The sequence below is a fragment of the Westerdykella ornata genome, assembly GCF_010094085.1.
Source record: "Westerdykella ornata strain CBS 379.55 unplaced genomic scaffold EI97scaffold_33, whole genome shotgun sequence".
In the NCBI taxonomy this organism is placed as follows: domain Eukaryota; kingdom Fungi; phylum Ascomycota; class Dothideomycetes; order Pleosporales; family Sporormiaceae; genus Westerdykella; species Westerdykella ornata.
The window spans coordinates 120921-146859 of NW_022986883.1; the positions used below are offsets into that span (position 1 = coordinate 120921).

A 25939-nucleotide genomic window follows, 5' to 3' on the forward strand; every position below is an offset into this window, starting at 1 on the left:
GTTGAAACAGTAAAATAACATTATCCTCCTCGTGGCTCATGCATGTGGCGCATGCTGAACGACGTTGCTTAGTCAACCTATAACTGGCCCTGTTTATTGCGGGGCTAATCCAAACACCTGGGCCTCTCTCTCGCCGACCCGAATGACTTCTTGAAGTACCGCGCGTTGTCGCCCTGCTCTCCTTCTACAAGGAGTCCCCTTAAATTGTCACTCGTCACCTTGCATAGTCAAGCCTCCTGTGTCATAGGTTTGCCAAACACTCCCAATCATCCCCTTCCATGCATTCCAGCTTGTATATAAGTTTCTCAGCTAACAGTGGAATGTATCGCAGGAGTCTTCGCAACGCAAGATACGAAAACGGAGAACCGGGAGAAGGGAGGAGATATGGCTGGGCTTATAACGACCATGTGAGTAAGCTCGTGGTTTCTGTTGGTACAATTTGCCGGACGACGTTGTTACGCCTTGAACCCGCCCACTTGTTGAGGAACTCCCGTGCTCGGAACCGCCGCCCACGACGTCGACTCGCTCTCTACACGGTTGTACTTTCTGGATACAGATATGGGAGTGGGGATTCTATCGGCTCATCGCATGGTCGGTCGCGGAGGTGTATCGAACGAAGGCTTAGCCAGTTCGAAGGAGGATTTGGCACCTGCTAGGCCGGAGTTGGCATATACAAGTCCACTCCAGAGAAGCGTTCACGGCCTACGAATGGCAGAGCTGGGAGCGGCCGTCATACCTCTCAAGTTGGACGCAACCGCGAGCCTCGCGCTCAGAGGTTCGGATTCAACGGACCCAAGAACACTTCCCCTTGAATACCGAGCAAAGAGCCCGGTTCAAGAGTTCACAAACTACTCCTACAAGCTACTTCCCAGCGGCCAGAAATCCCCTACCGCAACCGACCTCACGCGAGACTACGGCGGATGCTCTAGGCGAGGGATCGATAACGTCTCGGCAGTTGCTGGCATCGTCTCCTCCCCGTTCACAAGATCACTCAACGCCAAACCTCACAACAATGGATATTTTGGAACCGCAAGCTTACTTTCTTTTGTGCACAGAAACCCGCGCACGCGCGCACCGTTCAAGCCGCAGAAGTCGAATCGCGGGACGAGTAGTTGGCAGCTCAAACAGTATGCTGAGGCCACGCTGGGAAGTGGGAGTCTGAGGAAGGCGGTGAAGTTGCCCGAGGGGGAGGATAGGGATGAGTGGTTGGCTGTCAATGGTGAGGATGCATCTCCCATTCTGGTGATGTCGGAGGAGATGATGCTGACGATTGAGGCCAGTCGTCGACTTCTACAACCAGATCAACCTCCTCTACGGCTCCATCACAGAATTCTGCTCGCCGCAGACATGCCCCGAAATGAAGGCCACGGATGAGTACATCCCTCTGACCCCTCCTCTAACCCAGTTCCTCCTATCTAACGAGGCGCTCACAGATTCGAATATCTCTGGCAAGATAACGAAAACTTCAAGAAGCCCACCAAAATGTCCGCCCCGGCCTACATAGAGCACCTCATGACGTGGGTCCAATCCAACATCGACAACGAAGCCATGTTCCCGTCTCGCATCGGCGTCCCCTTCCCCAAAACCTTCCCGTCGCTGCTGAAGAATATGTTCAAGCGTCTCTATCGCGTGTATGCGCATATCTATTGTCATCATTACCCCGTGGTGATCGAGCTGGGCCTGGAACCGCATCTGAATACGAGCTTCAAGCATTATGTGCTCTTTGTCGATGAGCATGGGTTGAGTGGGGGCAGTCGGGATTTTTGGGGGCCGCTGGGGGATTTGGTGGAGAGTATGTTGAAGAGTGATTAGGGGGACGTTGGGAGAATCACGGGGAGAATGGGAGGGACGAGGGACGTGAGGAAGGACGATAAGGAGTTGCCCGCTTGCGCTGGCATCGATATTGACATTGGCTTCTCTGAGCGGGTCTTTATGCATGGCTATGTCTTGTGGCGTTTGGGCGAAGTGGGGTTGTGACTGCATGATTAGCGAGCATATTCGCATTGGGAGGGTATGGGCAGCGATATGGTAGAGTCTCTGGGGAGTCACTTATGCAATCCGGATGGATGGACTAATGATGATACATGGTACTACTTCACCTCAGACACCCTGTTGCTCTTCTAGCCGCCACCACTTGGTTGCCTGATGTGGTATGCATGTCCCTGGCGATGGCACAGTGTCGAATGCGTGATTAGAAACAAGCAGATGAACGAATCATTCCGCGCCCATACATATGCTATAGAGTATATATCTGCATGTTTTTTCATGCTGCCAATCCCGACCGGATGACGAGTTTCCGAACCTAGGGGAGGATAAGATGGAAAGAAAAAGGCCATCTATGATACAAGATATACAACAACACCGGGCTCCAGAGACCCAACCCACCTACCATACTATCGGAGGGCACGCATACCCGTCATGACCCTTGCTTGCTTGCCATACAAAATGCCAAATCTACTCCCCCTTCCCCCTCCCCCTCCTCATCTAATATTCCACCAGTAAACCACAGCGTCTGCCTGGGACTCCCTCTCCCTCCAGCCTTCCCTACCGCCTACCTACACCCTACCGCCTCACCCTCGCAGCCTCCTCGACAGCACCCCCCTCATCCTCACTGTGCACCCCAAACCCGTACATGGTCTTCTTCTTCCTGCCCCTGCGGTCGCCGTACGTCTCGTCAAACTTGCGGATGGCATTGAGGCTGTGCATGTTCTCGGAGATGCTGGCGCTGACCTCCTGCAGCGCCCGGTCGAAGTGGCGCTTCTGCAGGATACGCCGAGGGGGGAACGTGTAGTGGCTTGCCAGGGCGGCGGTGAGGATCGGCGGGTGCGTGGATGTCGTTGATGCCGTTGAAGTCGTTGATATCGTTGGAGTTGACGTCGTCGAAGTTGCTGATGCAGACTCTGTCCCGGAAGTAGTAGCAGCAGCAGCAGGGGCAGCGGGACTAGCCCCCGAATCCGCCGCACTCTCCGCCGTCTCCGCCGCCTCCGCCATCTCGCCCTCTCCCTCGACCGTCGCCTCGCCCGCCTCCCTCGCCAACTCGGCAATCCTCTTCGTCGCCTCAACAGCCGCAATTTCATTCTCCTCCCTCACCGCCGCCAACGCCGCGAAAACAACCACATTCTTCAGATCGCTCCCGCTATACAGCGGCGTCCGCTTGGCCAAATCGTCCAGGTCGACCTCGGGCGCCACCTCCTCGCCCCGAAGATGGATATTCAATATCTCCTTGCGATCCTCCTGTTTCGGCAGGTCGACGAGCAACCGCCGCGGCAACCGCCGTATGACGGCGTCGTCCATATCGAACGGCCGGTTCGTCGCCACCATGACGAAAACAGACATATCCCGCAGCCCATCCCACTCCTTCAGGAACTGGTTCAGCACGTCCCTGTGCCCGCCCCTCTCGTGCCCGGCATCCCTCGTGCAGAAGATCGCATCCGCCTCGTCCAGGAACAGCACACACGGCGACAATCTCCTCGCCAGCGAGAACGCCGCAGCCACGTTCTTCTCCCCTTCACCGACGTACTTGTCCATGATTTGCGAGCCCGAGATCTCGAGCATAGTGGAGCCGGATTCCTTGGCGACGGCTTTGGCGAGAAGCGTCTTTCCTGTTCCCGGGGGACCGTAGAGGAGGGCTCCCGAGATCTTTTCCGTGGCTAGGACACCGTAGTTAAAGGCGTCGGGGCGGAGGAGCGACATCGATGTTATGGAGCGGATGGCGTCGACCGTGTCCTTGGGGACGTGGATCTTGTCAAAGGTGGTGTTTATGTTATCGGCATCGACGATGCCGGAGAGGAGTCGCTTCTCGTAGGGGTTTAATGACTTTTCGATGGCTGCCAAGTTCTTCTTCTGCGGTTTGGAGGGCGACGATGATGAGGACGTGGACGATGATTTGTCCTTCGTCTGGGCCTTTTCATTCTTCGGCGCGGGCTTTTCGAACATGGCCTTCAAGCGGTCCATGTGCTCCCGATGCTGAGCCTCTCTCTCCTTCTCTTGACGTTCGCGGTCGCTGGCGTGGAAGTTGGCAAAGTTGTATTTGACCTGGTCGCTTGCCTGCAGTAGGCCCATGGCGAGCGTTACATGTGCCCAACTCAGCTGCTCGGCATTCGAATCCAACAGGCGGAGGCCAAGCGCTGTGAGTGCGATACGATGGACCGAGTCGTACGACAGGACGCTCCAGAAGTACTGCTGAGGGAAAGTCGAGCTAAATCTACGTAGGCCTTCCCTATTGCGCTGCAAGTCTGCGAGGTTGGCAGTGGCCTGCGGATCCAAACAGCGAAGCATGTCGTGAATGTGCCGCAGGTTGATATCTCGGAATTTCTTCTTCTCGGCTGTCGAGAGACTCATTTCCAACTGGAAGGCCCGCCCAACGGCCTTGAGCTCTGCGTTAGCGTCTTCCTCGACGCTTCCGGGCGTCACCACAATGGTGCGATAGAAACCGTCACCGCCTTCGGACTGGAGTTGGTGGAAACCAGACGGCGAGATTTCAGGAGTGAGGTCCTCGGAGCACGTGGTACCGAGAAGCATCACGCTCTCCCCGGCGTTTCGTTGCTTGCGTACGATTTCTTCAAGCTTTTGCATGATTCGACTGCCGTACTGCGTAGCGTTCAGCTCCTTGATATCTTTCACGTAAATGATCTTCGGGGTCTTAGGAACTGCTGGTCGACGGGAGGATGGTGTGTTGTTCAGAGTCAGGGAAAGGGCATCTTTGACGTCGGCGGGCAGTGCAGTGCTGAAATCGAGTTCAGAGGCGCCACTCTCGAAGGAATAGTCGAATAGCTGCGGTTGTTCCGTAGTCTTGGACTCCGGTGACACGGTTGATCGTGATCGGGTAGTAGAGGCCAGCTTCGCCGGAGCGGTGATTCCCCGACTTCTCTTGAGCTCGTTTGTGTCAACAAGAGCCTCAAGAAGAGTTGAAAGCTTTAGATCTTCCAACTGGACCTCGCTCGTCGACTGACCCCGAGAGGATTGGAAGGATGACGCGGCACTATCTTCCACCAAGCCAGTGCTGGCCGATTGCCGGCTCTTCAGCGGTTGAGACGGACGCTTGCCGTCTTCCTTCCAGACGATATGGAACTTGATTGGACCTATCCCAAGTGCAGGCTCCGGTTCCTCCTCGACTGTTTCCTCTTTCGGCCATAAGTCCATCTCGTCGGCGAAACTGGGTCCATATTTGTAGGTTTCATAACCCAGCGAGCGTATCGAATCGGGGGATGGCTCTGGACCCTCTCCAAGATAATCACCTGCGAGCTGTGCGAGATCCTGAGCGTTGAGCGTAACAACATCGGCACCGAACTCAGCGGCAAGAAGCTGGACTGTGCTATGGAGAACCGTTTCGTAGTCATTCGAGGGCGAGTGTAGGATTAGGTTGGTCTTAGCGGCAGGAAAGGAATGGGTTGTTGCAGGCTGAATTGTGGACAAGGAGGCAGCCATTGTAGCTCGTATCTCGGCGAGTAAGAGGGGTGATATCCGGCGGCCATCCTGCAATAACTTCGTCCTCATTTTCAGCTCCATCGCAAGATCTCCTTCCCCTCTCACGCCGGAGGTGTCTTCAGGCGCGGCGCTTCCAGCCTCCTGCCATAGCCCTACTCTTGGCTCCTCTCCCCTCTCCAGCGCCTTGACGAACTCTTCGTCATCCTCTCGTCCCATCCTGCGTGCAAAGTCGCGCGCCAACATTTCCCTATGCTCCTTCGACAGACCTTGCCTCCATAGCGCCTTGATGATCTGGGAAATCGCCTTGAAAGCGGCCGCATGCGTCGAGACCGGAATTGAAAGCGAAGCTTTCTCCCCAGAAGCCTTATGCTTCAGCTCCAGCGTGCAATCACTCCGCCGCGCCAGCGCCCGCTGCGGATGCGCATCTTCGCGCAATCGGACCCTTCCCTCTAGGAACCAATCCGGGATATAGATGGGCGGCAGGCCATGCGCCCGATTCCGCCGTTGCGACCTGCGCAGAGCGGATGAGTACCGTCGGGCCAGCTCCCTCGATCGCTGAAGCTTCTGCGCCAGGATCTCCGGGTCCTCGATGGTCTCCGGGGCTTCTACATGGTCCGCCACGCTGGACTTCTCACGGCTCTTCTTGTCCGCATTGCTGGCGTCAACGTTGGTATTATCGGGGGTCGGTGTGGGCGTCGGCGTGTGAGCAAGGAATCGTGTCGAATGGAATGACTGTACTCGAGTAGTCTGTGGATAGCGACGGCCGTTTATGAGGCGAGCAGGTCGGGCTCTGGATGATGACCGCAGTGCCGGTCGTATGGCGACATACATAGCACTCTGACGAGCCCGCAAAGCGTGGCTTGCGAGTAGAATGCAGGTCGAAAGGAGGAGGTGGGGGGGAGCGCGGGAGAATGGCGAAGAGGTCGGTGGTTTGCTGGTTCGTTGGGCCTGAGATCCTTTGCCTGGCCGGTGCATGGATGTGGCTGTTCAGATGTTTATGCCAAGACTCCGGCTAGACTTCCTCCAACCTTAACTCGACGTCCTCGGAAGCAAGGACTAAATGGCGGAGCGCGAACAGACTATAATAATAGAGACCAGCCCGGAAATGGTCAAATGGTATGCCACGATTACAGAAAGACTCGAAGCAGATGCAGTCAATCATTGCCGTATTGAATATGTAAGCTGTTCACATCAAACAGTACAAAAAGGGAGCGGGAATATGCCGAATCAGCATCACCGATGAGTTCTTAGGTAGCGTGATAGGCCATAAAGCTTAGATCCCGGAAGTATAGTATGCTGAGGGAGACATCACAAAGGCCGTAGATCTACTGTGTATGAGCCTGATATGGGGGTCGGCAAGCTTGGCGTTATGGCACCGGTATGCAAAGGCGGCTCGGAGGCTCCATGTTCTACAGAGTACTCCCGGATGCCGCGAACAGCACTGTGCCCGGGCCATGTTCAAGTTTAGTTGTAAGTTAGCAGAAAGTCGTGGGTGCCGGTTTGCATGAGGAGGGTGGGATATGAAGTAGGAGGCGGAACGGAACATCCTTTAGCCGAGCGGCTAGCCCACTCCAGTAAAGTACTCAGCTGCCCCTGCCAATCCAAGGATCCCAAGCCACTGCGGCGCGACGATCGCTGCTGAACTCTGTTGAAAGCAATCATGGACGCCCATAAACCTGCCGCGCCCTCGACGGCTGAGCCTTTCACTCTTCTGGTCTGTCACCTCTTTGCTGCTCCCAGTCTCCAGTTTCTTCACAATTGGCCTGCTCTCGCGCCTCAATTGCGCATAGAACCCGTCTGGAGCCCGCACCGCACCTTCCCGTCCCCCGACATTCCTCCATCTCCGCACCAACCGCGAGCTCCCGAGCAGGCGCGTCCGCCATGACGACGAGTTGATATGTTTGCCTCCGCTCACCAGCTTTCTCTCCATCTCCACTGGTGCTCACCATGTCTCTCACCCCCTCCAATCCGCGGATAATGAGTCCGGCCTGGGGAGGGAGCATCAAGCTAACTCCGTCAACTTCACCCTACCACAAGACCACACCGCTACGATCCCCGGTCAAACTCAACCGGTCAGAAGCTACTCTCTCACTAAAACAGGTTATCGGCAGCACCACCACCTCTGCCAATGCATTCGACAGCTTACCTCCAGGGCGTTGCTTTGCCTTTACCGCTGGCGCCGCTGCCGTCGTAGCCAATGTTGACAATGGACGCATTGTATCCCAGCGATTCTACCGCGCTCGACCTACGGCGAACCCGATAAACCCCTCCACATCTGTATACGGCGGACCTTCCACACCTACGCAAAACGAGGGTCGAAGTCGAATGACCACCACTTTACGTGAAGCTGGTCTTGGTGCTTCCCCCCTTCCGTCGCCTGCCACTGACTGGAACGAATCTCCCGGAAGCAAAACCTGGTCAGCCAGAGAGCGGGTCAAAGCAGCTACATGCGTTTCCTTCAGCCCGGATGGGCGTTTCCTTGCCGTCGGAGAGGTTCTTACCCATCGCCCTACCTGCGCACGACACTGAACTAACTCTGGTAGACTGGCCACAAGCCACGCGTCCTCATATTCTCGACTGTTTCTGATGCACCTTCCGATACCCCTTTATCTTCTCTTTCTGATCACACTTACGGCGTACGATGCGTTGCATTTAGTCCCGACTCGCAATATCTGGCGAGCCTGGGTTCAGCGAACGATGGCTTTCTTTATGTATGGAGTATAAATTCGCGAACAGGTGCTGCAACTCTCCACTCAAGTAACAAGTGCACCAGCACTGTGAACCGAATGGTGTGGATGGGCAATAACCTAGTTACGTGAGTGACCTCGTCGCTGAAGCGTTCACGCTCTCGGGGCTTGTTGTGTCACGTTATCGGAAACTGACAAGGACCAGCGTCGGTACCAGACATGTCAAAGTCTGGCGAGTGGAAGAGAATCCTGCATCGACTCGCAGTGTCAAAGTCCGGCAAAGCGACGTCTCATTTCTACCCAATAGCACCCACAAGACTCTACCGGGCAGGAACTGTCTGCTCGAATCGTTGCTTGAAGCCACTTTCACAAGCGTTGTTGCTGTGTCTGCGTCAAAAGCTATTGTGGCATCCGATAGAGGCGATATCTGCCTGATCGATGATACCGATGGGACTCAGCGATTCTCCAAAGTGGCCGAAGCAGGGTTTGCGGTCACGGCTATGGCGATAGATGATAGGGGCCGACTACATGCCGCCGGCAGCAACGGGGCCCTCAAGTCATTGGACGTCAAGGACATCACAGAGGCAAGCACGCCTCCCTCGTCGCCCGCCTTTCGAGTGCGCTCGCCAACGATCACGCTTTCGACGAGCGCGACCAACATTCAGGCAATAGCTGCATTAACTGAGCACCTTGTCACCATCGATGCGCAGCGCACCATCCGGTTATCGCATCTTTGCTCCACAGACGACGAAGGAGTCATCGGCGAAGTGGTTCAGAAACTCCCCGCCCATGGCGATTCTGTGCTTGGGGTGGCGGCACTCGTGAAACCCAATGTCCCGGATGCGTCGTACTATACCTGGTCCGCGGAAGGTTTGATTTTGTTTTGGGGACAAGACGGCCTCTGCAAGGGCTCATTGGAGGTGGAACTTGAGCAGCTGGATCCTTCTGAAGCGGAGCGGAACGAACTCAGAATTGTCAAAGCCTCTGCGGACGGAAGTTACCTTGTCACAGGCGACCGGTATGGTGTTCTTAGGTAAGTCACTTGGAGGCCGTGGCCTGTACACGCTGATTAATCTTCATCATAGGATTATTGACTTCTCGTCCCGCAAAAGCAAGATTAGCGTCAAAGCTCATGCAAGTGAGATCACTGATGTAGCAATCTTCGAGGCGGAACAACCACCATACGTTGCCTGCTGCGCCCGAGACAGGACAGTTCAGATATTCAGGAGGTCGAATGATGAGTGGGACCTCCTGCAGACGCTGGACGAGCACGTAGGTGCTGTAAGCGGGGTCACCTTTTCCCGGGATGGGACGCGATTGGTATCGTGCTCCTCGGATCGGACATTGGTCGTTCGTGGACGTGTATCTCGTGACGCAGATGGCAATTCTGAGAGCGCGTTTCTCATCCTGCGAACAGTGGTGCTGAAAGCCACTCCGGTCTCCATAGCCTGGCATGCTGACCTCGACGATGTCCTTCTCGTCTCCACCATCGACCGGCAGGTTCATCGATACGATCTCAGAGATGGCCAGCCTTTGGGCAGTTTCCGCGCCTCGGATGGCGAAGGGGGTGATGCTGTAGTCTTATCATCACTTGCGCATATTCGACGTCCCCTCGCTGCTCCGTTGATCGCTGGAGTATCCAGCACTGACAAGTCGATACGCATATACGACGAAGCTGGAACTCTTGTAACTCGCGACTGGGGTCACACGGAAGGAGTGACGGACTTGGCCCTTCTGACCAGCTCAGATGGTCTCGTAGCGGACGATGACAATGGCCAGAGGTCTGTTGTTACAGTTGCCGTGGACGGTACCATTTTTGTCTGGAACTTGGAGCTTCGATCCCCTCACCGGCCAGATGCGTCCAAGTCGATTGATCTCGGGTCGCCGTCTACGCCAACGAATCCAGAACTGTTGGCAAGCAGACCACCTCTCCGGCGCGTCCTCTCGCAATCTGAACTCGCGCGCTTCCAGCGCTCTCCCGATGAGGACCAGAGTCCTACTATTCCTACTCCAACCGGCAGCCGTTCCCCCAAACTCCGCAAGAGGGTGTCCAAGTTCTCCCTAAAACAGACACCAAAACTAGACCCCTCGCCGATGCCCAGCAAAGATAAGCCAGCATCTGCAGCGTCAACGACGACCATCCAACCCGCCACTCGCCGCACCTACAGAAACCCCTCTCCTTCCCCACCTAGTCCCCGCCACCATCCCGACATGAGCAAACGCCGCGCCTCGATCGACGTGCGCGTCCGCCCCAAACCTTCAACCAACGAATTCGGCAGCATCAACTCGGCCACTGAATCCCTGATCCGTACTCTTCGCGGCTATCGCAAGCGTCTCGCCAACTGCACGGACAATCTGAGTAGCGAGCTTGCGAGGGAAGTGGAGAGGGAATTGGCGCATACGGCGCGGTTGGTCGGGGAGCGGGCGAAGAGCGGGGTGGATGAGGAGGTGATGGTCAAGTTGCTGGATCGGTATTCGGAACGGTTGGTCAGTTTGCTGGACGAGAAGATCAGTGCGAGTGTGGCGAGGAAGGTGAGGGAGAATAGTGAGGGTGCGAGCGAGCCGTTGATCTCCCCGGTCTTGAAGAGAGAAGAGGAGGGGAATACGAGTGGCGATGGAGGGGCTGCTGAAGGGAAGGTCGAGGGCACGGATGATGATGAGGTGGAGGGGACAGATGTGGATAGGGATGAGCGCGAGGGGACGCCGTCGCCGACGAGGCAACTGAGGGCTTATTAACTGATGAAGGATTCGGACTGGAGTATGCAATGGAGGGATCGGCTATTTATCTCACCGGGCATCCGGGATTCAAGGCGTTTGGGACGAGGATCACTTGATGCGCCCCAGCACGCTCACGAAGGGCGTTGGGAAGGAATCAGGGAGGATGCCGGGTTCTAGGTATCATGGACCTATTTACTAATCGCACCAGTAGTGTTATTTAATAGCACACTGCATTAATACTATTTCTTGACTATTCACTGCGCAGTACGGAGTAATTCGGTCAACATGATTGTGATCAAACCCTTGTTCCTCCCTTTTCCCGCGTCCCTTTTGACATCCCATCCCATCCCAGCACATCATCCCATGGCATTATCATAGACATGCATGTAAAAAACGTCTCTAATCTATTTTCTAGATGCCGAACGACACACCTTCCTTGTACATACGTACGTACGTGATGAGTTGATTTCTCGCCTCTCGTTTTCCTTTCTTGTTCAAGGGCAGATTCGGCTCATCAATCGTGGGGGGCTCACTCAGTGAGGGAGACACGAAAAAAAGGCAGACAGAGAACACACATGGAAGCGGTGCGGCAGACAGAGAACACACGTGGAAGTGGTGGGGAAGTTTTTCACTTGCATGTACATTCACACATACATCTCTCTGTGCTTGTGCCGTGGTGTTCAGTAGAGTATCTATCCAACTAAACTCACTCGCTCCCTCTAACTGCACCCAACTGCACCCATCTCCTCTATCCATCTACCTATCTACAACAAAACAACAACCTTGGAACTAAACGACGGAAACGCCAGCGCCAGCCTCCCTCGCTCCCCACCCACCCAAGTCATACGTTCGTAGCGAATGCTGCGTGCTTTCGCCCGCTTCTATCCCAAAAAGCGAAGCCCAAGCCGGATTTTCCCCCTCTCCCTCTCCCTCTGCCAGAGCAAAACGCCGCCAAAAATGATAAAAGAGGAAAACGAAGGAAGCAAAAACCAAATATCCTTAAACCAATGCAATGCAACCCCCAGATATGAACAACAGATGGCCCAAACCCGCACTCCCCTTACGCGTATCGCACGCTCTCCCGCCGCTGGTACATGGGCGGCGGCGGCATGGGTACATTCGTCCCCCCTCCTCCTCCTCCTGCTCCTCCTCCTCCTCCTGCTCCTCCTCCTCCTCCTCCATTCCCCCTTCCTCTCCCCCTCGCGCCCACTTCTGGAGGTCCTCTAGGCGCTGCAGCACCTCGTCGTCCACCACCACCACCACTGCGGTAATTCGCCGCATACGCCTTTGACCTGCGTCTACGGCGATAACTCTTTACGCAGCAGCCGAGGATGGACAAGACGAGGACGCCGCCAATGGCGGACCCGACGGCAATGACTACCGTCTTGTGGCGGTCAATCCACGACGAGATCTCGTTTGTGACGGAAGAGCCCGCGCAGCGGCCCTGTAGAGAAGGAATTAGTGAACCATTCATTCATCATGTCTATATCCTCCACCTGGCCAAAGAAACCTGATATATCGAGGATGGGAAGAGCGAAACAAAGACGGGGAAGGGATTTGTTTCCGGGTCCAAAAGCGGGAAATTTCATCATTTCAGCACTTACATTCTGGCACTTCCCCCCAGCCCCACACTCGGTCCCGTCCAAAAAGTTCTGCTGCATCCCATAACACACGCCGCGCCCAAACTCGGGACTCGCGCAGCTGAGCATGCAATTGCTGCTGTCGCACGCATACGTATCGTTGCCCTGCGTAAGACTGCCCATGACTGTCTTGCACTGCTGATCCCTCGACGTACACTGGCCGCTCGCGCACCTGAGCCCATTGCCGCAATCCGTGCCGTCGGGCGTGGTCTTGTCTTCGGGGCAGTAGGGACTGCTGCCTGTGCACCTCTCCTCGGGGTCGCACGCGGAGCTGCTCGGCCGGCAGACGGTCGACGATGAAGCGAATTGGCAGTTTCGGCAGCAGTCTTCGTTGGAGTCGTCGCAGACGGCGTTGTCGCGGAACTTGCACGTCTTGGGGTCGCAGCATCGGTTGTTGCCGCAGCCCTCGGGGCCGCCGCAGTCGCACTCTTCGCCCTCCTCGACGATGCCGTTGCCGCACGTTTGACCGGTGACGGTGATGACGCCGCGGTTGTTGGTGAGGCAGGCGGAGGAGACGCTGTTGCGGCCCAGGGCGGAGCAGATGTTGCCGATGGAGCAGGCGGAGAAGCGCGTGATGCCTTGGGCGGTGGAGGGGTTCATGATGAAGCCTTCGCCGGCGTCGCAAGTGGAGCGGCTGAGGGGGCAGCATTGCTGTGCGTTGACCAGATCGGAGTTGCGGCAGGCCGAGGCCGTGCAGTCGTGCACGGCGCCGAAGGTGTGTCCTGTTTCGTGACTGGAGATGTTGGAATTAGCATGCAACTTCGAAGAGCATCGAAGATGGGTTCACTCACGCAATGACCTGCCACTCCGTTGAGGTCCTCACCACAACATTTGCTCCGGCGACGGCCTCTCCCGGATTTCCATTTGGTTGAGACCCCGACTTACACGCCTGGCCCAGCCACGCCAACCCAACCGCAGACTGGGTAGCGCACGTGCTGAGCAGCGTCCAGTGCGAGAAACTATCACTCTGCTGCCCCCTCCACTGCGAAAACAGATTCAACCGTTTCTGGATATCCACGTCCCCTCCACAAGCCTGATTCCACGGCGTCGCCTGCTGCACCGTAGTCGGACACTGGGGTTCCGTGACGACCAGATTCGCCAGGCCCAGCGAAATATTGAAGGTACTCTCAAAGAGGTTGGATGCCGAGTTCATCTGCTGGATGATGTTATCCCGGGCTGCGTCGGTATTGTCAAACGCGGCTCGATAATTGCAATCCGCAGCCACGCCCACGAGCGCCACTTTCCTGGTCTGCGGACAGCCCGCCGTGCTGCCAATGGTCAAGGCGAGGTTGACGCCAGCGCCGTTGCCGCCGCCGGGGGGATCGCCGTCGAGCTGGCGCTTTCCGAGGAGGGAGGAGAGGGGGGAGAAGAAGCGGTTGGGAGTAGTAGCAGAATCATCTCTCCGTCTCATGCTCGCATAAACCGGATGGTCCAGATCCATATTGAACCCCAACGAATCGCTCGCACACCCAACTCTTTCACCCTCCTCTCTCTTCCTAAGTTCCATATTCTCTGCATCAGACTGCATATCCGAGTCCCGAAACAAAAGCATAAACTCGTCATCCTTCAAGTCCACGTCGGGATCCCGCTCATCCCTCGTCTTCTTATAGTTGCTCGCCAAATGAACATGATGATGGTCATGGTTGACGGTGAAGGCGCCTTCGAATAGTGGCTTCGCGCCGTCCCGTCGGACCGATACGCGGGCCCATCCCACATTGTCCCAGCGGTTGGCGCGGCGCACCCACGCGGTGCCTTTGTAGACCTTGTGTTTTAGCCGGTCGATGGGCTCCTCTCTCGTGATGTGGCCGGCGGCATCGACGTACGAGATCTTTGCGCCTTGGACAAAGACATCGTGGTTGGGCTCCAAGCTGAGGCGGTACCTGGTGCCTGAGACGTCGAAGGTGAGGTCGAATGTTGAGACGGCAGTGACACGGCTGGTCGGGGTTAGGATGGAAGGGTTTCGGATGAGGGATACGGAGCGGAGGGGATTTCGGGCGGTGGAAGCGGCGCTGGCGAGGGAGGAGAGTAGGGCGACGACGGTGGCTGTTAGGATGACCGAGACGGCCCGTTGTATTATCAACATATTACTGCGCAGTAATGATTGGAAGATGGCGAACGCTCCGTCGAGGAGTCGTTCGGGGCGGAACAAGCAGTGGGGGAGAGAGGATTATGTAGCGGTGGGCGCAGCGAGCGACATGGGAAGAGATCCTGGAATCGTGGGAAAACCGGGAAGATTGCGCAGCGAGAGGGCGATGTGTAGAGGATGGAGAGAGAGGGTACGACAAGGAAGGACAAGACTACGGGGTATGGCGGAGCGAATGCGATGGGGACGAGTTGGGATGGGTCGTCGTAATCGGACTTGCCCAGGTGGAGCGTTGCGTAGGCCCCGGCCAACTTCTTTTCTTGGCTCAACGCGGACCGGCAGCCACTCCAGCCAGCCACTCAGGGCGCAGCAGTGAGCTCCACTCCAACCCATCTCAAACGGGCCGTGTGCCAGCAACGGCTCATGAAAGGGCTTGCTGAGACAAGTCAAGTGCTGCGCCCGTCCAAAAAACGCTGCCCGCCTCCTTCTTTGTCTCTCATCCGAACGGTTCCCACTGCGGGGCCTTGGGCCTTGGAGACGGATTCGCATTGGACGACAGAAACAGTATAAAAAAGTAGGCGGGCGCATTTGGATGGATATGATGGATATAATGGATACAATGGACATACGGAGCACAGAGTACATAGCGACCCATAGCCTACATAGTAGACAACTACAACTGCATCGCACAACAGAAAGGATTTGTTCCTGCTCGCCATCGCTCGAACCACTCTCCCCGCCGTTCCGGCTACCATCCGCTACATCGCTTTGCTTCGTTATACGTACATATATAGGGTCTTCAACCCTTCCTATCGTCAACATGACATCTGCACTCGAATAAAATCATTCATCATTTGTCGTCCCCCGTCTCCTTTTCCCCTTCGTCCCTCAGTCCACCGACCTCTATTTCTTCGCCCGGTGCACCGTGTCGATGATCTTGCCGACAACCGATGGATCCGAGAGCTGTCAGACCGTTAGCTGTCTTGTACGCGTCATCATGCACCTCTACACTTCCCCACACCGTGGAAGAGTGGCAAACGGGCGGAAAAAAAAAATTGGAGCATTTATAATCGCAACGCTTGGGATGCTTACCGTCGACGTGTCGCCCAGCTGGTCCTCCTCGCCAGCCAGAATCTTGCGCAGAATGCGGCGCATAATCTTCCCAGACCGCGTCTTGGGCAGATCGGGAACGATAAAGACGGCCTTGGGTGCCGCAAAAGGTCCAATCGACTTGCGCACCTGCAGAATCAGGTCCTTCTTGAGCTGGTCCGTGGGGTCGTTGCCGTCCTTGATGGCAACAAAGGCGTTGACGGCTTGGCCAGTCAGTTCGTCATGGATACCCACCACGGCGGCTTCAGCCACAGCAGCTGTGCACCATCATCAGTATGGCTGTGCTTTATCTCCAAAATTCAACAGGGTGGCTGCCTTACCATGCTCAATCAGCGCCGCCTCAATCTCCGCAGTCGACAACCGGTGTCCAGAAACGTTGACAACGTCGTCGACACGTCCACGGATCCAGTAGTAGCCTTCGTGGTCACGTCCGGCACCATCGCCGGTGAACTGGTCATGGCGTCAGCATCCAGCCTCTGTGTGCGCCGTCTGTTTGTACTCACGTAGTAGCCCGGGTACACGGTCAGGTACGTCTCCATGTAGCGCTTGTGCGCTCCCCACACTGTGCGGGCCATGCTGGGCCACGGCTTCTTAAAGGCAAGCACGCCCTCGACATCGTTGCCGTGGATCTCCTTGCCGGAGACGGGATCGATGATGGCGGGCTCGATGCCGAAGAAGGGGAGAGAGGCAGATCCAGGCTTCGTGGGGGTAACACCACCAAGGGGTGTAATGACGTGAGAGCCAGTCTCGGTCTGCCAGTATGTCTATGATACCCGTTAGCGCCCGACCTCATCAGGTTCAATGTCTCGCGGCTTACATCCACAACGTGTGCCTCCTCCTTTCCGACCACCTCAAAGTACCACTTCCAGACCTCGGCGGCAATGGGCTCACCCACGGAGCCCAGGATACGCAGGCTCTTCATCTGGTGCTTGACGTGGTGGTCACCCGCACGCTTCAGCAGACGCAGCGCAGTGGGCGCAACGTAGAACTGGGTGACTTGATACCTCTCGACGATGTCCCAGTAGCGCGAGAAGTTGGGGTGGGCGGGGGTGCCCTCGAAGACGACGGTAGCAACACCGAGCAGGAGCGGAGCGTAGACGACGTAGGTGTGGCCAGTGATCCATCCCACGTCACCACCGCAGAAGAAGATGTCCTTGTCGTGGATGTCGAATACGTACTTTCCGGTCGCGGCGGCACCCAGAAGATAACCACCAGTCGTGTGCATGACGCCCTTGGGCTTGCCAGTCGAACCGGACGTGTAGAGCAGGAAGAGCGGGTCCTCCGAGTTCATGGGCTCCGGGGGAATGTAGTTGGGGTACTTTTCGACCTCCTCGTGCCACCAGTAATCCCTGCCCTTGGTCCATGGGACATCGGCGTTGGTGCGCTTGAAGACAAGGCAGTGAGTGACGTTGGGGCACTGCTTCAGGGCCTCGTCGACAATCTTCTTGGTGCCAATGACCTTTCCACCGCGCTTGCCCTCGTCCGTGGTAACGACGATCCTGGACTCGGCGTCAATGATGCGGTCGCGCAGGGAGTCGGAGGAGAAGCCGGCGAAGACGACCGAGTGGACGGCGCCGATACGTGTACAGGCGAGAAGGGTGACGATGGCTTCGGGGATCATGGGCAGGTAGACGGCGACTGTGTCTCCCTTCTTGACGCCCATCTGCTTGAGAGTGAAGGCGACCTTGCACACCTGGCGCAGCAACTCGCCGTACGTGATGATGCGGCCGTCGCCCTCGTCGTCGGCCTCGTAGATGATGGCGGGCTTGTCGGGGTTCTTGAAGGCATGGCGATCGACGCAGTTGTACGAGGCGTTCAGCCTGCCCTCGAGGAACCAAGCATTGTCGCCATTCTCGAAGCTGCCGGAGTGCACCGTCTGGAAATCGCGCTCCCAGGTGAGGAGGTCGCGGGCGAGATTGCCCCAGAACTTGTCGGGCTCCTCGACGGACTCCTTGTACATCTTCTTGTACTCGTCGAGGCCATTGATATGGGGCTTCTCATGCGGGTGCTTGCTGTGGGGGACGGATTAGCCATCATCTCTCGAGTCTCTCGGTACTTTGAGAAGTCATGACAATAATGTTTGTTGTCCGTGTCGGGGGTGCAATGAGGGTGAAATGGCTGTGCTTGGCAAGCCGCCTTACCCCGCGCCAGTCTCAAGCGGGACAGCTGCAGGCGCCGCCGCTGTCATTGCCCAGCCCGACCCCATACAGTAAGGATGCAACCCAGAAGGTGAAAAGGGAAGAGGATGCAAACTCACTCGAAGAAGGCCTTGGGGACGTGGTAAGTGTCGACCTCTTGCGCCTCCTGCACGACGGCGTGCGACGTCGGCTGGACGTTTCCCTCAGACATGCTGCTGCCGCCAGGGAATGTCTGGGTTCGGTTTGCCGTGGTGCGGGAAAATTGGAGCGTGCGAGGGGAGGAAAGATGAGACCTTTGCAGGTGCTGAGAGGGTACGACAATGGAGGGTGACGGTGGAGGGAACCTGCTTCGGCGAGGTCGGAACGAGCTCTGTGAACTGCAAAGGCGAGAACTAACTGTCAGTCAAGTCAGGCGAGAGGAGAGGAGACGAGTCGAGAGGACAAAAGGAAGCTTCTTTGGAGGAGGGTCCTTCGGCTGAGCGCGCAGGTAGTCTAGGAGGGGGAGGAATATATGTGTCTCAATTCCGGGTAAAGGGCTCGGTCGGCGCTGGGGCGGGACAGGGCCACACACTACCTAGGTACTCACTAGACTGGATGGAGGGAGAAGCGCGGATGGTGTGCTCTTGTCTCGAACAGCAGTCTGGCGACGGGGAGAGAGGCTGATGGGGAGCAGCTGCAACAGTAGAGTGCTGTCGAAGTCGTGCTCAATAATGGGCAAAAGCAAAAGAAGATGGAACGCTGGAGGCCGGGCACTGCAGGCTCAGTGCCGCTATATACATAGTACTTATGTAAATGACGATGGACCACAGGAAGCTGCCAGATGATTAGCCAGAGCAGCGAGCTCTCGTCGCCTTCAAAGCTTCAATCCAACCCCTTGCGAGCGACTGCAACTGCGGGGAGCAGAGGGCTTCGATGGCGCCCCATGGCCTCTCACTGGCCTCTCGATGACCTACAATGACGAAGGGGCCCCGACGGCGTCTTTTCCCTTTGTCGGCCGGCGCTGTGCCACCAACTGCTCCTGTTGCTCTACCTTAATTGTCTCTTGGCGGGGCTCATGTTGCTCCAGAAGCTGAATAGCTCCCCTTGGTCCGGCCAGCCCAACCAGCCAGTCACTGCCGCCGCGCCCGCCGGTTAGGAGCCCTCCCATCGTCAAATAACAATGAGGAGGATTGAATCGTCTCGTCGGTCATCATTTACTGGATGCCTTAGCGGTGGAAAAGACGGAGGGAGAAGGCCTTGTTCGGTGCTGGAGCTGGGTGAGCAAGCTGCGAAGCTCACAACGTCACTAGCTAATAGATTCCCAGCAATTATCTTCTACAACGGTATCCCGGACCATTCCCCATCCCCATCTCCAGCTTCTATACAATACACACACCGACTAGCCGTCTCCCGTTCCCCCGTACTTCCTACTGTACCCCATCTAACGAGTTTAATCTGGAGAGGAGGGGCACGGCACCCCCATGAGGGGTGAGGGGCATCGCTACCTAGGTAGTGAGGGGCAGTGTATTAGTAATATACAGTTTCCACGGTTGCAGTCTGCCGATTGGATCCATAGGATCCATTTAATTACAGTACTATTCCTAGGCCCGGACGAGCCAAGCGCTGCCGAAATGCCCAGGTCTGAACCGCCGCCCACGTGAACCCCAGATGTTTTACCCCGGAAACAGCTCGTTGGGCCTGAAGCTTCTCGGGGCTGCGGCAACCTGGGACCATGGGAGCACTGAGTTCCGAGGCCGTGGGCAAGGTGCGAGGTGCGTTCCGTAGGTCCTGAGCTGGGACTGGTCGACCGTCCTAGGTACTGCTAATGCATTCATCCAGAAGATTGGGCCTGGGAGCAGGGAAGATAATAATAAAAGGCGATTGGGTCAGTCTGATCTGGTTTTCTGCTTTCCTCTGACTCTCTACCTATGCACAGCTGGAGAGCAAAGCAAATAACTGGGACTACCCTATACTACAAGTATGTACGCTATCATCATCGCTCCATCCAATCACTGACCTTGTACCCCCAGCCTTCCCAAGTTGCCCAACCTGTTTCCCACATCAACAACCTTCCGCATTTCCCCAGTTGCTACCACAATAAGAACGTCTCTCCCTCACTGTTGCTGAAAAGTCTTGGTCCTTTTTGCCGAGACAACCGACAAGGCCGGCTCCCCAACTTATGATTTGACCATGCCCAGAATCTTTCCTCGCATTTAAGAACGTGGCATGGTTGCGTTTTTGCGCAACTCCGTGATGCATTGCAGGAGAATTGTTCCAACTGTTGTTAGGTCCGAATGAAGGTCACTATATAATATATATGGTCTGTGCCTATATACAAGATCTTGGTTATTAATACTAGCAGTGTTGACGACTGGCTAACATTGAAGTAAGCTCCGCAAGAAGCCCCGCTATTGACCGAGTAACATTGTGAACCTTGAGATCGCCATTGGAAGCTCTCCCTTTCATAGGCCTACAACGGAAGCATGTTGCCGCGGAGATACAATGGGAAGCCAGGAACGCAGACCTTAGGGTAGTCGTCATTGACCCCGCATTTGCTTTATTACTCCAGGGTAGCTGCTGCAGCGCAACAACATCATTCTGACGGGAAAGTTAGAGTTACTATTTCATGGAAGTATCGCCGTTATAGCGGTCCATAAAGTCTCGGTTACCCCCTTTCCAAGAGCGCGGTTCGGGAGAAGATTACGACGTTACACGGCAAGGGTAGCGAGACTTCACTTGGACGCACCATGCCGCAAGTCCCATGGCGCGTTCGGATCGTGGACCATCCCGGGTCGACTCGCGAAGAGATCGAGCAAGAGCCGGATTGGGAGGTGGCGCACGAACAACGTGTTGGGTATCTGAACCGGGACAATCGTAGGCCTGGCCTTACGCACCCCATCGAGGCGCGCGAGGAAGACGACTTCACCAAGGAAGCCCGAGAAAAGTACGAGCGCTTAAAAGAGGAGGCAGCTAGCGGCAGGCTTGTGAACTGGCGCAACATTATAGAAGAAGAACCAGATCTCCATTTGATACATCCGGGGAATCGGCCGTTGGGATGGAGGTACGTGGTGGATTATACAGAAGATTGGGTGAGGAATAAGCAACGTTGGCCCATGAATGTGGAGAAAGAGAAAAAGGAAGAAGAAGAGAAGAAACGAGCGGAAAGAGAGAAGGGGGCTGCTCAGGATGAGGAGCTCTGGAGACGGGGTAACGGCGAAGGAAGCAAGCATCACGATGCTTATTCAGTTGGCGGACAGGAGTCGGGCCGCCCCACCGATGAGTCCGAGCGAAACATGTCGGAATACGACAAGTTGCGGGAGCGGTATACTCCCCAGGAGATCGCCTTACTGCAGTCCATCCGGCATGAGAAGAGCTACATCGAGCAACTCGAGCAGAATGACGGAAAGGGCAAGAGTCCACAAACAAGGAATCGCACCGCCTTGTCCATCGACGAAGCTGATCAGTTCACCCCAGATAACTGGTTGCCGCGATGCCCGGACCTGATACGGTTGACTGGAAAGCACCCTCTCAATGCTGAAGCGCACCTTTCGCATCTCTACGACGCAGGGCTTATCACTCCCAATGAGCTGCACTATGTGCGAAATCACGGCGCCGTTCCGAGGCTGCTGTGGGAATTCCACCGGCTAGATGTTGAGGCTGGAAAGCTCGTACTGTCAATGGACGATCTCAAGAACAAGTTCGGTCCCATCAATATTCCGATAGCTTTGGCATGCGACGGCAACCGCCGCAAGGAGCTGAACATGATCAAGCGTACCAAAGGTTTCAACTGGGGTGCTGGAGCTGTCAGTTGCGCGTACTGGAAAGGCCCACTCGTTCGCGATGTGTTGATGGCGGCTGGCGTGGAACACCCAATGCCAGAAGCCAAACGCTACTGGGTTCACTTCGAAGGTGCCGACGAGCTCAGCGAAGGCAAATACGCCACCAGTATTCCGTTCGACTATGCCATGGATCCAACAAACGACGTCATGCTTGCCTACGAAATGAACAATGTGCCGCTGCCTCCAGATCACGGGTATCCTGTGCGCTTGATGATCCCCGGATATGTCGGAGGGCGTTGTGTGAAATGGCTCAAACGAATCTGGATCAGCGAGAAGGAAAATGACTCGCACTACCATATCTGGGACAATCGTGTTCTCCCCAGCTTCGTGACCGAGAAGGACGGAGAGTTCGCTCACGCTCTCTTCACACACCCGGATACTAAGTGCAACGAACAAAACCTGAATTCCGTCATCACAAAGCCCGCACATGGCGAAGGAATCCCTTTGACCCGAGCGCGCAAAGGCCACACGTATCGAATCGAAGGATACGCCTACGACGGAGGTGGGCACCAAGTGCAGCTCGTGGAAGTGTCGCTTGATGAGGGTGAGACATGGCTGTATTGCATCCGGAAATTTCCAAAGGCGCCGATACGGCATGGGAGCAAGTTCTGGACCTGGCTCCATTGGCATGTCGACGTCAGTATCACGCATCTGCTGCAGTCCAGGAGCATCACGGTACGCTGCTTCAACGTCTTCAAGAACACGCAGCCTCAGAAACCGGTTTGGAACATAATGGGGATGATGAACAATTGCCGGTACACCGTGAAAAGCGATATCGTACACTCACCGGATTCAGATGTCCCATCCATGCTCTTCAGGCATCCTGTTGAACCAGGAACGGGCGAGGGCGGATGGATGAAGCCTAGCGTAGAGAGACGAATCGCGAGTGCAAAGCAGGACACCGGCGCACCAAGCAAGCAATTCACACGCGAAGAGATTGAGAAGCATGATAAAGAGGATGACTGCTGGATCGTCGTGGATGGAAAGGTGTATGATGCGACGAGCGTGCTGTCGTGGCACCCTGGCGGAAAATCGGCCATCATGGACCATGCTGGAAAGGTGCACCAAGAAACCACCGATGAGTATTCAAGTATCCATGACGACTACGCGTACCAGAAACTCAATGGTCTGTCACCCGAACTCTGCATGTGGTATCCCGCTGACGTATTCCACAGAATGTGTTCTGGGTGAAGTCACCGACAAAGCGAAGAAATTCATCAAAAAGACCGCCGAAGCCGCCGCGAAAGATAGAGCGAAATCGACAGAAGGCTCGGACAATATCGCCCTTCAACAACATCGCTGGGTTCCCATCAGACTCGTCGAACGTAAGGCCATTTCCGACGACACACGTACTTACACTTTCGAGCTCCCGGCTAACACGCCGGAGCTCGGTCTTGGAACATGCCAACATATTCAACTCGGTTTTCATCTCCGCGATCGCATGCTGATCCGACAGTACACGCCCACCAGGCCCGTTCTCCCCGCTATGACGAATGGGAAGCACCATGGCCAACATGGGCGCGACAGCGAGGTCTGTGATGGAACAGGCACCTTCGACCTCACAATAAAGACTTACTTCCCCAGCGACTTGGAACCCGGTGGTGCAATGTCGAATATCCTCGACTGTATGCCAATCGGTGAAGAAGTCGAAATCCGAGGCCCAAGTGGTGGAATCGTATATAACGGCAATGGCAGCTTTAGCATCTCCGACAAGCCCTACCACTTTGACAAGGTATCCCTCGTCCTGGGAGGAACCGGCATCACACCTGGTTATTCCCTCATTGCCCGTATTCTACTTTCCGAGAAGGACACAACACGGATCAACGTCGTAGATGCGAATAAGACAGAGGCGGATATCTTGTTGAAAGACGAGCTAGACCAATTCGAGAAGAAGAGCAACGGGCAGCTGAAGGTGTGCCATGTCCTCAGCCACGCTGCAGAGGATTGGAAGGGATTGAGGGGCCATATCAACGCGCAAATTATTCGTGAGAACCTCTTCGAGCCGGGAGAAAGCGCAGGAGTGTTCGTTTGTGGGCCGCCTGCAATGATTAAGAAAGCCTCGTTGCCTGCATTGAAAGACTGGGGTTACGAGGAGGACGTCAACCTTTTTGGCTTCTGAGTAGGGGCTAGTAGCTCGGGCTCATTTGGTGCAACGAGCTGGTAGTTCCCGGTTCTTAACAGACCGGGTATACAGGATTTTGGGTCGACCAGGCTTCATAAAGTTGTGTCCGAGTCCGCACTTATTGACGAGTTTAAACCGGATATCCATGATTTTACACGCGATGGAGGCTTAGGACCATCGTTAGAACAGACTTCATTCCAGCCCACGTCTTCTTCATCCGAGTCGTACATATCGAACCACTCGTGCTTCCATATCTCCCTTTCGTGCCACGCATGCCCGTCAAAGCGCAGCCAGCCAAGGATACTCCGCGTTGCGTTTTCGGAGATGACCTCTTTCCTGCGATCCAACGCTTCGTAAAAGACGGGAACTTGTCCCGCACCGCCGATCTCTTGTGCGGGCGAGCGACTTCGAGGGATGTGGGCAACTGCCTCCTCCTCATCCAACGACTGGAATTCCAACTCATCGTTGGTGCAGTCCCAGAAGAAACCCTGATATTGAAGCCCATGGGCTTCACACTCGGCATGGACCCGTACTTCGACGTCGACATCTTCAAGGGGGGTCGCGCCGAATGGTTTCCACTGACAGACCGGAACGCGAGCGTGCTGGTTTTTCTGAGAGAGAAAGAGAAGCCGACACTCATCCGCGCGCGCTACATGTCCATGTACCACGAGAGGGTGTGATACAGGTTGCTGTATGAACGACTGGACCGTTCCCGACCAAACAGCTGCATGAAGGTCCGTCGGTATTAATCCAAACCGAACATCTTGTAAGAGTTTCTTCTGCAGGCCAAGGATCGTGCAGCCAAGCCAGAGGTACGCAACTTCGGGTGCGCGTTCCATACACATGCGCCCAAGAACGTATAGATCGTTGCCGGCCAAATGGTTAATAGCAGCTAAAGCTCCTTGGAGCCATGGTGTAACGGCGTTGCATTCTACACTGGGCTTGTAGAAGATGCCGAGCAACATAGGACGTATGCCTGTGGTGTTGCAGCTCAAGGTGAGAAGTTTGTCGAGGTGATGGCCTTGGTGTATCCAGTCATGATGCAATTGGCCATCATAGCAAGTAAATGGAAGGTCGGTGATTGCTTCCGGCTGTTGACCCGGGGAGCTGGCAGTTGCAGTGTCTGGTGGCCGCCCATGGATGGAAGCAGAAGGACGGCGGCCAGTGCAGCATGGCTCTGGTCGATGATATTATGATATTCGCAAAATCTGTTCAGATAGCTGCAGGCTTCCGAGAATGACGGGGTCATATGCGGCGAAGGTGACGCATTCATCACTCGCGATAAACAAAACTGCGGCCCGGACTGGAGACGGATTGACCATGGTGACGAGAATGAGTCCTGCTCCAAGGCCATGGTTGCTTGCCAACCCTGGCCCGGTGCTAAAACGGCTGCCCACCATCGAGTCTCTTCTGGATCCACGTTACCGATGTCTATGTTGATCGCATTCTGAAGATGACTAGTTGTAGCGTCCTGGTATGTCGCTTGGCAGTCGGTGTACCTTAGAGAGCAGGGCTCAGGAATGATCTCTGTCCAGCGAGCTGATAGAATATATGCCCACGCCAATATGAGAACAGCGAGGTAATTCTCGTCGCGAGCGAACCATGGTGGGTAGCTGGATTCGCGCTGAGCCGTCTCTGATATCGAGAGTGAAACCGGGTCCTTTCGAGTGACACCGATCCGTACCGGTTGCCGAAATGTCGGCAACCTGTGATTGCAAGTTGCTCCCGTGGATCCCCAAACGGATAAGCCGCTGGCGAAAACCTGGCCGTTGTCATGCTTCAGGCTTAGGTTGCGTGGGAAGAAGGGGTGTTGAGAAAACGCGTCCTTGGTGAAGAGGCAATAGGCGGGAGGCGGGGAGTCTTTGGTGACATGTGAATACAGCCGGGCCCATCTTTTAAAGCTTCTCTCGTAGATGGAGCGGAACTGCTCGTCACTTATTCGGATTGCGTCATCCATGTTCGAGTAGGAGGGGGCGCAGTTCGTTGTTTACTGTGTTTTAATGGGTTGTAAGGGACTGAATTGAAGGCGTCATTAAGCGCGCGGGATGCAAGTACGGAAGTGGCGGGGAGCTATCTTGGGCTGTTGAGAACGCCTTATTCGAGCAGAATGAGTATCCAGGTATGGTCAATGAAAAGCCTCGATTGCAGTGTGGGATTTGCGCAGACGCGTCAACATCGCACTGCACAAGTCGTGCG

The 25939-nt window shown here is 55.7% G+C and overlaps 7 protein-coding genes across 7 annotated transcripts; 3 read left to right on the forward strand and 4 right to left on the reverse strand.

Moving 5' to 3' along the window:
- Positions 1 to 275: 275 nt before the first annotated feature.
- EI97DRAFT_405479 (uncharacterized protein) lies at positions 276 to 2104 on the forward strand. Its single transcript, XM_033796563.1, has 3 exons — positions 276 to 1219; positions 1281 to 1374; positions 1434 to 2104. The coding sequence occupies exons 1-3, from the start codon at positions 559 to 561 to the stop codon at positions 1810 to 1812; spliced, it is 1134 nt and encodes a 377-aa protein (XP_033650371.1). The 5' UTR covers positions 276 to 558; the 3' UTR covers positions 1813 to 2104.
- A 96-nt stretch (positions 2105 to 2200) lies between these two features.
- On the reverse strand, positions 2201 to 6520 carry EI97DRAFT_436606 (AAA-domain-containing protein). The gene has a single exon (XM_033799149.1). It carries the CDS (start codon positions 6400 to 6402, stop codon positions 2563 to 2565), a length of 3840 nt encoding a protein of 1279 aa, XP_033650372.1. The 5' UTR covers positions 6403 to 6520; the 3' UTR covers positions 2201 to 2562.
- Positions 6521 to 7067: 547 nt separating this feature from the next.
- Positions 7068 to 10850, forward strand: EI97DRAFT_496384 (WD repeat protein-like protein; the record flags this gene model as incomplete). Its single annotated transcript, XM_033802475.1, has 5 exons — positions 7068 to 7920; positions 7971 to 8242; positions 8320 to 9147; positions 9200 to 10597; positions 10628 to 10850. Exons 1-5 carry the CDS (start codon positions 7375 to 7377, stop codon positions 10848 to 10850), a joined length of 3267 nt encoding a protein of 1088 aa, XP_033650373.1. The 5' UTR covers positions 7068 to 7374.
- Positions 10851 to 12147: 1297 nt separating this feature from the next.
- EI97DRAFT_436608 (zincin) lies at positions 12148 to 14811 on the reverse strand. The gene is made up of 2 exons (XM_033799150.1): positions 13264 to 14811; positions 12148 to 13205 (listed from the first exon to the last, which is right to left on the reverse strand). Exons 1-2 carry the CDS (start codon positions 14553 to 14555, stop codon positions 12227 to 12229), a joined length of 2271 nt encoding a protein of 756 aa, XP_033650374.1. The 5' UTR covers positions 14556 to 14811; the 3' UTR covers positions 12148 to 12226.
- A 338-nt stretch (positions 14812 to 15149) lies between these two features.
- EI97DRAFT_436609 (acetate--CoA ligase) lies at positions 15150 to 18498 on the reverse strand. The gene is made up of 6 exons (XM_033799151.1): positions 17923 to 18498; positions 16483 to 17677; positions 16169 to 16429; positions 15986 to 16115; positions 15648 to 15922; positions 15150 to 15518 (listed from the first exon to the last, which is right to left on the reverse strand). The coding sequence occupies exons 1-6, from the start codon at positions 18012 to 18014 to the stop codon at positions 15459 to 15461; spliced, it is 2013 nt and encodes a 670-aa protein (XP_033650375.1). The 5' UTR covers positions 18015 to 18498; the 3' UTR covers positions 15150 to 15458.
- A 1787-nt stretch (positions 18499 to 20285) lies between these two features.
- On the forward strand, positions 20286 to 23817 carry EI97DRAFT_197518 (uncharacterized protein). The gene is made up of 2 exons (XM_033793654.1): positions 20286 to 22747; positions 22797 to 23817. The coding sequence occupies exons 1-2, from the start codon at positions 20530 to 20532 to the stop codon at positions 23738 to 23740; spliced, it is 3162 nt and encodes a 1053-aa protein (XP_033650376.1). The 5' UTR covers positions 20286 to 20529; the 3' UTR covers positions 23741 to 23817.
- On the reverse strand, positions 23354 to 25700 carry EI97DRAFT_483213 (uncharacterized protein; the record flags this gene model as incomplete). Its single annotated transcript, XM_033802092.1, has 2 exons — positions 23354 to 24834; positions 24900 to 25700. The coding sequence occupies 2 exons, from the start codon at positions 25698 to 25700 to the stop codon at positions 23836 to 23838; spliced, it is 1800 nt and encodes a 599-aa protein (XP_033650377.1). The 3' UTR covers positions 23354 to 23835.
- Between the last annotated feature and the right edge of the window lie 239 nt (positions 25701 to 25939).

Bases quoted from the DNA above. Each gene is read 5' to 3' on its own strand.
- EI97DRAFT_436606 (XM_033799149.1), bottom strand. From the start codon at position 6,402: ATGCACCGGCCAGGCAAAGGATCTCAGGCCCAACGAACCAGCAAACCA.
- EI97DRAFT_405479 (XM_033796563.1), top strand. From the start codon at position 559: ATGGGAGTGGGGATTCTATCGGCTCATCGCATGGTCGGTCGCGGAGGT. The intron at 1,220-1,280 runs GTGAGGATGCAT...GATTGAGGCCAG, and splicing joins TGAGTGGTTGGCTGTCAATG to TCGTCGACTTCTACAACCAG. The intron at 1,375-1,433 runs GTACATCCCTCT...AGGCGCTCACAG, and splicing joins GAAATGAAGGCCACGGATGA to ATTCGAATATCTCTGGCAAG.
- EI97DRAFT_436608 (XM_033799150.1), bottom strand. From the start codon at position 14,555: ATGTTGATAATACAACGGGCCGTCTCGGTCATCCTAACAGCCACCGTC. The intron at 13,206-13,263 runs GTGAGTGAACCC...CAACATCTCCAG, and splicing joins ACGGAGTGGCAGGTCATTGC to TCACGAAACAGGACACACCT.
- EI97DRAFT_436609 (XM_033799151.1), bottom strand. From the start codon at position 18,014: ATGTCTGAGGGAAACGTCCAGCCGACGTCGCACGCCGTCGTGCAGGAG. The intron at 16,430-16,482 runs GTAAGCCGCGAG...CGGGTATCATAG, and splicing joins AGGAGGCACACGTTGTGGAT to ACATACTGGCAGACCGAGAC. The intron at 15,923-15,985 runs GTAAGGCAGCCA...GATGGTGCACAG, and splicing joins GGCGGCGCTGATTGAGCATG to CTGCTGTGGCTGAAGCCGCC.
- EI97DRAFT_197518 (XM_033793654.1), top strand. From the start codon at position 20,530: ATGCCGCAAGTCCCATGGCGCGTTCGGATCGTGGACCATCCCGGGTCG. The intron at 22,748-22,796 runs GTCTGTCACCCG...CGTATTCCACAG, and splicing joins CGCGTACCAGAAACTCAATG to AATGTGTTCTGGGTGAAGTC.